General features: G+C 42.2%; 1 protein-coding gene across 1 annotated transcript; it reads left to right on the top strand.

The window, feature by feature from the left end:
* Nucleotides 1-391: 391 nt before the first annotated feature.
* On the top strand, nt 392-8,690 carry elf3 (E74-like factor 3 (ets domain transcription factor, epithelial-specific)). The gene is made up of 9 exons (XM_080210217.1): nt 392-522; nt 716-861; nt 1,549-1,779; nt 2,241-2,339; nt 3,441-3,566; nt 4,472-4,561; nt 5,591-5,707; nt 6,839-7,034; nt 7,734-8,690. Exons 2-9 carry the CDS (start codon nt 726-728, stop codon nt 7,831-7,833), a joined length of 1,095 nt encoding a protein of 364 aa, XP_080066343.1. The 5' UTR covers nt 392-522; nt 716-725; the 3' UTR covers nt 7,834-8,690.
* The last annotated feature ends 1,663 nt before the right edge of the window (nt 8,691-10,353 follow it).

The raw sequence follows: 10,353 nt of genomic DNA, 5'->3' as shown, positions 1-10,353 counted from the left end.
TTATTCAACAACTTTGAAAACCCTTCTGCAAAAAAAAATACAATCACTTTGTAAATTTCTTGAAAACAAAAGATAATTGGGAAAAAAAAGACGCCCAACTCCAGCTGAATCCCAGCCCTGAGACTTCGCAAAGCCATAATATTTCACACATATCTGAAATGATTACAAAACCTGTTGGTTGGAGTTTTCTGGCAATGATTAATGGGAGGGACTGGTTTCCCGTCACTGGCAGAGCGGGCTGGCTTGTTGCCAGCTGTGTAATACAGTCTCTCTCTTTTATGCAAATCCCTCCTTGGTGACCATGGCCCTGGCTCAGGTAGGAATTCCCCTGAAGGTGGGGTTTCTGGCTGCACAGCTCACCTCGTGATTCCAGGCGAGCCCTTATAAAGTGGCAGCCCGCAAAAATAGCGCAAACTCGGGGGTAAAAGGCAGGTGAGCGCAGGGTGCAAACAATTCACTGAGAAACAAACTGACAAGTACGGATTATAATTCGGGCTGCTTGAATCTGAGTGATTCGCAGAGGTAGGTTCTTGTTTTATGCATCTCGCAGTGAGAGTCCTACATTGTATCCAGAAATTGTTCAAATTCACCCTCTGTTTAAATTGCAAAAGTTTGGATTTTTCACCCCGTGCCCTCGTTAATGCAGCTCCAGATCTCGACATCTGCGGGTTCCTTCTCTGGACTTTTAATATTCAATATTCTCTTTTGTCCTCAGAAGTTTTATTATGGCTTCAACCTACGGGATTGGCAATATCCTGACTGATGTGATGCGCTCTATGTATCAGACTGAAGAAAACCAGCCCCTCTCCGCGGGTGCTAAGGATCAGCATGCAATCCCAATGTTACCGGCAGATATACTGGGTAAGACAGAGACTCCCAACTGAGGAGGGGGGAGATCTGGGTATGAAATGTAGCACTCAGATATACTGGCTAAATAAGACGGACCACCCCCGCCCCCCCCCCCCCAATTGAGGGGGAGATCTGGGTATGAAACATAATATCTCAAGTAAATAGCTGTTTTGAAATTGTATGTTGCTTTAAAAAAAAATTGCTCAGATAGTGAGGTGAACCAGACCACTGAGTCTCCTTGCTGAGTGCTGTATAACCAGGATAACCCCAAGCTGTTGCTGTAACCTGCCTTATTTGGCAGCTGTTTCAATTATTAAAAAGGCAATCGGTTGCCAATTTTCAAAAGTTTGTCATTATTCTGATGGACAGTTTCAGCAGCATAACCTGGGGTGCGGGGAGGTGGGGGGGGGGGGGGGGGGGGCTTCTTAACAGTTTAAACTCTCTGCTGGCCTTAATGTTAGTGAAGATTATCTGACAATTGCTTCATATAAAATCCCCACTAACCAGCTGTTAGCATCTAGTAAATATTCAAAGTGTATACAAGTTCAGTTTGCTTGTGAATGTAGATATGAATTGTTTAACTTGGGGGTTGAAATGTTAGGCACTTTTCCAAGACTGTGTGCACCTGTTGATGCTGTGACTGAATCACCTGGCCATCTCTCTATATTGGATCGGTCTCTTTCTTTTTCTCTCTGTTAGATTCAACCTCTTGGTTTCAACTGGAACCTCAGCTGTGGAGCAAACAACACGTCCTGGAGTGGATCAGTTACCATGTTGAGAAGCACAAGTACGACGCCAACAATATTGACCTGTCCTTCTGTGACATGGACGGGAACACCCTTCGATCACTGACAAAGAGCCAACTGGTCGCCATCTTTGGACCACTGGGGGAAGAGCTCTACAAAAGCTACCAGGATTTAAGTAAAAACAGTAAGTGGAACGTCTGACAGTGGGAAATACTCAGTACAAACACTCAAACATCCAGTCAGTCGAAATTGAATGGAAACTGCACCATATTAATTGTGTGTGAAGGGTTATGGCTAGCCTTAGTTCTTGACTGCAGTGACCATCACCAGTGTTAGCTAGCAATAAGCTGGGATAAATGGGGAGGCTGCAGTTGAACCTCTGACCTTAATGACCATTGAGCTAATACCCACTGGTTAATACGCTGTCAACAAAAGAGATTTTGTGAATCTCATTGACAATTAATTAGCAACTCACTCGAATGTGGTGATCATCTAAAAAGTCACTGAACTTAAAACTTTACAATCAATGTATGTACTCAGTAAGATTATTATTGTTCAATTCCAGAACTGCCAGTATTGCAATTTATTTTGACCTCAGACATTGTGCGTGAAGAGTTTATTCATTTTGTTTTCCGTTGGTGCCAGGTTTTGATCTGATGCTACCCGATGACTTCAGTGACATTTTCTTGCCAAGCATCCTGCCAGAAGATTGTAGTGAATACAAGTTTCTGGACACTGTAATCAGTAAGTATGGTTTCCCCCCCCGTCTTCCCTCCAACTCTCTCAGCTGGGTTGAACAATCTCACTATGTCACGGGCATTTGTGGTTGCGTTGAACTTGGAGCTGGTTTAAATGAGATTCTGGGGCTTTGTGGTTTGATGCCAGACATTTCCCTAAAGAAGAAAACGAACCCTTTGAGAATTTTGGGAAGGGGGATGTACACTGTGTGGTTCATGATGCAGGAAGACTGATGAACTGACTGAAGAAATTGGGTGATATGTTCAATTATATGAACAAAATTGCAGGGCTTTTAAACCTGGAATCCCACTCTACACACTGGCTTTTTTTCCCCTTCCTTAATGCTAGTGATTTTAGAAGTGACATCCTGGAAAGGCTATGCAAAAGCTTAAAGTCTGAGGGTTGGAGAGATTTGAGGAAGGGGAACTGGGGCCACCCTGAAGCCCTTAAGCTCCCATTTTCATGTAAAGTGTGTGTGGGACTTCCAGGTACAATACTGCTGAGTTCACAGCCATTTGATCAAGCTAATTGATTAGTGCCACAAGTAAGCGTACATTAACACTGCCATGAAGTCACTGTGTGGAGATCCCCTTGTCGCCACTGCTCCTGGCACCTGTTCGGGTACACTGAGGGAGAATTTAGCACGGCCAATGCACCTGACCACATCTTTCGGACTGTGGGAGGAAATTGGAGCACCTGGAGGAAACCCACGCAGATACTGGGAGAATGTGCAAACTCTGCACAGACCCAAACCGGGAATTGAACCTGGGTCCCTGGCACTGAAAGGCAGATCTGCTAACTACACTGCTGCCCCAAGTCACGTGTTGCAAGAAAGAGGGAGAGTAGTTCAGAGACTTGAGCTACCTTTACAGGTTTTTAGGAGATATGATTTCTGGCATTGGAAATGGTACTAACTGTTTAGCACAAATGGAGTTTGATCCCTTATCTGCCAATGATCATGTTCTTGGCTGAACAAAGGGAAGCTGTTTTTCTCTCTACAATCTTTTCTTAAACCTTGCAATGCTTTTATTTTTAAGGTGGATTTCTATACCTGTTATAGTTTGGGTAACCACTTTCTTCCTTAACATTCATTTCTTTTGCCCCTAGCCTGGAATGACTTGGATAGTGAAGAGTCACCGGATCATTGGAAAACTTTGCCTGATTTCCTCCCCAGTGACCCTGGGTATGAATCAGCACCCACCTCTCCGTACAGTGTTGATGACTCCAATTCAGGTAAATGGAGCTCTGTGTACAAGAGTCCCTGCAAAAGTACATGGCAAACCTAACCTCTTACAAATAGCAGGTGCATACCTGCTAATGCGGAGGCACTAAGTATTAAGTAAAAGCTGGACATTGTTTGAAAGTATTTTGGTACCACTGTAATCTGAGCAGTCAGTAAAATAATCCAGCTCGTTTACTGGAGTTCTTTAATCTTTTTTACAATAAGCTGGCAAAGTTATTGCATTGTGCACTGAACTTTTAAGTGAGTCTATTGTGTACTTTTGCATGAATCAATCAATGTAGGAACTAACTTTGAATTCTGCTATTTCATTGTTTTTTTTTGAAAAAACAAACCTAACTTCTGGTTTAGGTCACCAGACACTCACCTCCCACTGACTCCTGTCAGTCATGCCTAATGTCAGCCAGCAGGTGGTATCTTCAGTGGGTCTGTAAATTTGCCCTCCCGTTGTGATGGGACATGCCTGTACGTCACACGTGGATCCATCCAAGGTGGCTTACACCTTGGTACCAGCAGGGGAAGGGCATACTATTGGGGCACCCAGTCGGGTCATGGCTTTTTATTTGGAAATGGGGGCAGGATTTAATGGCATTGCTCATCCCAAAACTGTAAAATCCTGCCCTGCGGTCAAAGGACCTTCCCATGTTTGCCCACTCTGATTCCCGTGGGCAGGAATTCTGGCCCGTGTGTGATTTAACGGCTGAATACTTGGTCATCCCCACCGTGCCATTAATACTCATGTTATTTAGGGTTAGACTGTGGTCAGTCTCTTCAAGAGATTCAAACCAGTTAACTGGAAATAGTTTTGTAGAATCTTGATTTTAACATTCTCATTACTGTTGGTTACACAGTCGAGATTAAATGAAGGTGAGACATGTGCTACGTTCTTGTGTTACAGGGTCCCAAGCGCCCAATTCTCCAGACTCCGGTGGAAGTGAATCAGATTTTGATCCCTCAATAACAAATAGTCGATACACAACTCAAAATGGTAAACCTTTCTTCAGTTTGCTTTTCCGGGACAAATATCATACGCAACTTGTGCTTCCTTTCCATTCCAGGGCTGGAGGCCAGGGTTGAGGAATTTTTTCTTTTGATTTTATTTCATCAATTGGCCAGTGGAATTATTTTTCTTTCTAGTGTATAATTTTCTCAGGTCAGGGTTTGTACCTTGGTACCAGCAGGAGAAGGGCATACCATTGGAGCACCCAGTTGGGTCATGGCTACTTTTTTTAAGAGATGAGGGCAGGATTTCGTGGCCTTGCTCATCCCGAAACTGTAAAATCCTGCCTCAAGGTCAAAGGACCTTCCCATTGTTTGCCCTTTGCCCTCTGATTCCCGTTCAAGCCCCCTTCATCATCTTATATGGGGATTTACTGTTGAATAAGTTCCATTTTTGTCAGGGCTACTGTGAATATGATTTGTTTTCTAGTGTCAATAAAGAACAAAAAATTACAGCACAGGAACAGGCCCTTCGGCCCTCCAAGCCTGCACCAACCATGCTGCCTGTCTGAACTAAAACCCCCCACCCTTCTGGGGGGCCATATCCCTCTATTCCCATCCTATTCATGTATTTTTCGAGGCACCCCTTAAAAGTCACTATCGTATCTGCTTCCAACGAAGATTGAATTCTAGTTCCACCCTGGAATGGTGCCTTATTTTACTGAACTCTACAGATACTGAGATGCCTATTCCCAGTTGGCTTTGCATCCAAATCCCAGAAGCTAACCTATTGCCCCAGTAAATTCTTATTTGCATAAATTGAATACATTGCTTAAATAACCCTGATTAAAAATACTCAGATGTTGAACAAATTTTTAGTAGATCAAATATCCTTACTGGAATATTTTTATTAATACCCTTTCTTTCAAGACAAAAACATATTAATAATTTCTGTAACTGTCCCTTATTCAGTACAGTATCTGAAATCACCTGTCAATGCCAATATATATTTCAATTTTCCTAGTAGGAAATACATTGTGGGGCTAATTCTTTTCCACTTTTTTCCCTTTAACTGTAGAAGGATTTCCTAAGATGTCAAATGGTGACTCCAACCCTCCCAAACGAGGAAGAGGAAGGCCAAGAAAATTTGGCAAAGAAGAGAAGAACTGCATAGAAACCAAGAAGAGTAAGCACTGTAAGTGATTAGTGTTAGTGCCTCAGTATGAACAATCAGTCAAAGTCGAAGCCTTCCAAAGAGATCTAGCTAGTTACTTGTAGAGACCTTAGAAGGTGGAACTAATTAAGTTGCTCTTGTAGAGAGCCACCATGGCATGAAGGACTGAATGGCCTCCCCACTAACCATTTTATAACTTCATGGAACAAATGTGCCTTAAATAAGCCCAGTCAAAGGGCTGTAAATACCATTATAATGGGACTTCTCACTAGAGTTTTTTTCTTTTGAGAAATGTAGTTTCTTGATTCTAGCTATTTAATCTGATGTTGGGCTCTAAGCTAAGCAGTTGCATCAAATCTGTTCCTTTTTTTTAATTATAACCTCACAGACGCTGGCCTTTTTTTTTCGGGTCACATTATTCCTGTCACTACCTTCCTTCACTATTACCAGTAAACTAGATCAACTGGTTATTCATGTTGGTGGGATATGGTCGATGGCTACAGTTAAACACACAAGCTGCTTTGCAATGTCCTTCAGAAGTAATTCATTGCAGGCAATACCTTTTTATGGCGTTTTAGTTCTGAGGCGTTAATTTAGTGACTTGGGCCTTTGTATCGAAAGCAAAACCTTCCTGGAAATGCTCAAGTCTGGCAGTGACTGTGAAGAGAAAGTCATCATTAACATTACAGGTCAATGACCTTAATGTGATACAAGTCTCACTGGGTACGATTCCAATCTTGGCTCTGCCAAGGTCATCTTCAACATCAAAACACTTTGAACAGGCCAAGAATTCGTTGACAAATAGCCTGCTCACCACTTTCTTTTTAAAGTTTGTTTATTAGTATCACTAGTAGGCTAACATTAACACTGCAGTGAAGTTGCTGTGAAAATCCCCTGGTTGCTACACTCTGATGCTTGATTGGGTACACTGAGGGAGAATTTAGCACGGCCAATGCACCCTAACCAGCACGTCTTTCGTACTGTGGGTTGTTCCTTTATGTCCTTTGGTAGCAAATGTTCAAACTCTTAAACGTTCAATTCCTAGTACCATGGGTGTGGTCAAGGCTTCTTTCAGTAGCTGCTTTGATTTCTGTTGTGCCTGTATTTTGTTTTTTATGCTTTGAAATTCCAACCCCTCCATTGTTTTTGCAGCCCCGCGTGGAACACACCTCTGGGAATTTATTCGGGACATCCTCCTTCATCCAGAGGTCAACAATGGCCTTTTGAAATGGGAAGACCGGTCAGAAGGAATCTTTAAGTTCCTCAAATCTGAGGCTGTCGCACAGCTGTGGGGTGAAAAGAAGAAGAATAGCAGCATGACCTATGAGAAACTCAGCAGAGCCATGAGGTGAGGAGAGCAGGCGGGAGAGGTTCATTTAAAATTCACCCCAAGATCTGGGCGTGACTGGCATAATTTGCTATCCTGAGTGTCCCTTGAAGCTGGTGGTGAGGTGTTGCCTTGAAACACTTCAGTTCATGTGGTGAAGGCAGTCTAGAGAATTCCAGGCTTTTAAATTGGCAAGGAATGGTGACTGATGTTGGAGACAGTGGTGTTGTGATATTGTCACTGGACTAGTTATCCAGAGACCATTTCAAATCCCCCCATAGTAGATGGTGAGATTTGGATTAAGGGTGGCCATTGAAGAAGCGTATGATTCACTAATGCACTTCTTGGGAGAAAATCTGCCATCCACACTTGCGTGACCACAAAAATGTGGTTGACTCTTAAAAGTGCCGTGAAATACTCAATTCCATGAATGCATTGACAAAATGTATTCAAGGTGAGTATTGAATTACTGGAATGAATGGGCCACCCCTCAATGCTTACACTAGTAGACCATCTTGGTTAATAAATTGGTTCATGATTTGGGGAGAGGAGATTTTGGCAATGAAGTTCAATCTAGATGGATAATTATATGGTGTACAACATCAAATCGATCCTTTCAGTTCGAGGTATTAAGAAGTAGTTAAACATTCAGTTGCTAAGCAACATTCTGATAGAAACGCAGGGATATAATCCACTCTAACCGTTCTCCTTCTCTTGCAGATATTATTACAAGCGGGAAATTCTGGAGCGTGTAGATGGGAGGAGGCTGGTGTACAAATTTGGAAAGAACTCCAGTGGCTGGCGTGTTGGAGATGCATGATCAGAATATATATATACATATTTTCTTCTAATAAAAGTTCACTAACTCTGCAAACAAGTTTGCTGGCAAACAAATCCCATCAGTTGGAGTGAGAACACCCAGCCTGAAATGGACTTGAGACTTCCTCCATATGGAGAATGTGCTCCATGGGCATGTTAAGTAGTGAATTTTATGAAGAGATGGAAGCAATTTTTTTATTAATTCTCTGCATTTATCAGACTCCAGCCTTTCAAGGCCAAAAGTGTGTGCCATTTGAAAGATGGCACTGGGAATAGTAAGCCTATATTTGGGCCAAAGTAGGTTATTAAACCAATTTTTTTTTTAAAAACTGTTATGGACATGCTACCAGAATTCAAGCAAAGCCCGTTTGAGTGCACAGCCAACAGTGGGCGAAGCTGAACAGCTCTGATCTCCATTCTGTCCTGGAGTTGTGGTTGTTTCAGGAGTACCAGTTGCTGAGAAGATGCCACAGTGCACACATGTGGACAATGCAGCTACATTGCAGGACTTGTTCTGTTGCTTACTCATAAGTTTGTTGCTTGCGCATGAGAACTGTCATGCAATGAAGATGATGATGATTTTGGAGATTGATAACGTGTATAAATATATACTGACATTCTTTTCATGGCAGTTTTGAGATGTTGGAAACTTAATTCAGCTGGACTGGTGCAATTTCCACAGGAATGTGACTGTATATATGATTTGAAAAAGACATGAGGGTTAATATTCTTTAAATAGGTTGCATAGATTTTGTAAGAAATTAAGTCCCTAAACACATAATTATGGATCTGTATGTACTTTATTTTCCTATGGAATACATTGATATTTTGCAAATAAAAACAGATTTTAAATTCCAACTGGATCATCAGTTTTTTCATTTCCAGTGTTTGTCTTTGGGTTACACATTCACAATTTTGCAGTCAAAAATCAGCCTTTCCATTGAGTGTCACAAGGAGGTCATCTCCTTGGATTTTGTGTTCTGTTGTCTCCACCTGGTAAAATGAGGAGACAAGCTCTAATCTGTTTCAATGACGTTCTAATCTCCAAGCAGTGCACAAACACAATCAATTATAGACATTGAGCTGAATATCGTGTCTGACCCTTTGTCACAAGGAGTCCCTTCAGGTTATATATTAATATAGCCTGACCGTGCTATGATCCAGACAGTTAAAAGGTTGTCCAATTTTATGTTGTATACCTTTTATTCAAACCAAACAAAGTTTACGTCCAACAAGTAATTCTTGTGGAGTATGTTTAAAAGTGAAATATTAAGAGATTTTACCCCCCACTGCTCATGATTGCAAGATTACAGAATGCTGGCAGTTAGTCAACAGGCAGCAACTCTTGTTGATTGATTTGGTTGAGTTTTTAAGTGTGGAGTGAGTCAATTAGCTTGAGGTAACTGAGATGGGCAGAATGTCAAGCTTCATATCAAATTTGAGCTTATTTATAACACAAGGTAGAAACAGAGATACAAACTGATGAATGTGAAGGAGTACCAGGACAATAAGTAACGTGATTCTGCTTTGAGTACAATAGGTGCACCAGATTTCTCATCTAGTAATAACATGCAAACAGAGATTACTATAGAAACTAATGAATACTTGTGAGAGATTGCTAGGTTAGAAATCTCCTCGAGGGGTTCAAGTAACATAAACCAGGAGAAAGAAGTGTAAATGGTTTCTAACTTGAATGCGACTAACCCTTAGCCTGCCATCAAATCCAGGCAAATTCCAAACTTAGCTCTTTGAAACAAACACCAGAATCGTTGCATAATGAAGCCACTAAGATGTCAGCAGTAGCTTGATTGCTGGGATATATTCTTGACTTCTCTGCCTGAAGGCAGGTCTGATCCACAGTAGCCATAGTTGGGAGGGTTGGCTTATGAGGGTAGACTGGGTCCATACTCAGTGAAATTTAGAAGAACGAGGAGGGAGTCTTACAAGAATGTATAAAATTATGAAGGGGATAGAAGCAGGGAGGTTGTTTCCACTGACGGATGAAATTAGAACAAGGGGGCATAGCCTCAAAATAAGGAGGAGCAGACTATGGACTGCACTGAGGAAGAGCTTGTGGAATTCCCTGCCCAGTTGAGGCTACCTCACTGAATGTTGGTAAGGCAAAGATAGATTTTTGAACAGTAAAGGAATTGAGGGTTATGGTGAGCGGGCGGGCAACTGGAGCTGTGTCCATGAAAAGATCAGCCATGATCTTATTACATGGTAGAGCAGGCTCAAGGGGCCAAATGGCCTGCTCTTTGTTCTTATGGGCTTTGCCAAGGGCAGTGCAAGGAGCTGGGGTCCCGAATCCATCCCAATCAGAACAGGGATTGACTCCCCATGCTGTTGTTACCACACTGGCCTTCAAGAAAACCGAGCCAAGCACTTCCCAAGTTGCGATACATGTAGTCTGAGGCTATGGTCAAGGCTCCAAATTCTTTCCATGATCTGATGGCCTGTTCCATTTAATAAGATCATGGCTTATCTTCTCATGGACTCAGCTCCACTTGCCCACCCACAT

This window comes from Carcharhinus amblyrhynchos, chromosome 22 (genome assembly GCF_965287045.1).
Source record: "Carcharhinus amblyrhynchos chromosome 22, sCarAmb.v2.hapA, whole genome shotgun sequence".
Classification (NCBI taxonomy): domain Eukaryota; kingdom Metazoa; phylum Chordata; class Chondrichthyes; order Carcharhiniformes; family Carcharhinidae; genus Carcharhinus; species Carcharhinus amblyrhynchos.
Note: the sequence above shows the minus strand (reverse complement) of the source record. Positions and strands in the feature narration are given on the sequence as shown.

Excerpts from the sequence above, each read along its gene's own strand:
- elf3 (XM_080210217.1), top strand. The coding sequence starts at position 726 with ATGGCTTCAACCTACGGGATTGGCAATATCCTGACTGATGTGATGCGC. Across the intron at positions 2,340-3,440 it reads GTTTCTGGACACTGTAATCA|CCTGGAATGACTTGGATAGT; the intron begins GTAAGTATGGTT and ends TTTTGCCCCTAG. Across the intron at positions 3,567-4,471 it reads TGTTGATGACTCCAATTCAG|GGTCCCAAGCGCCCAATTCT; the intron begins GTAAATGGAGCT and ends CTTGTGTTACAG.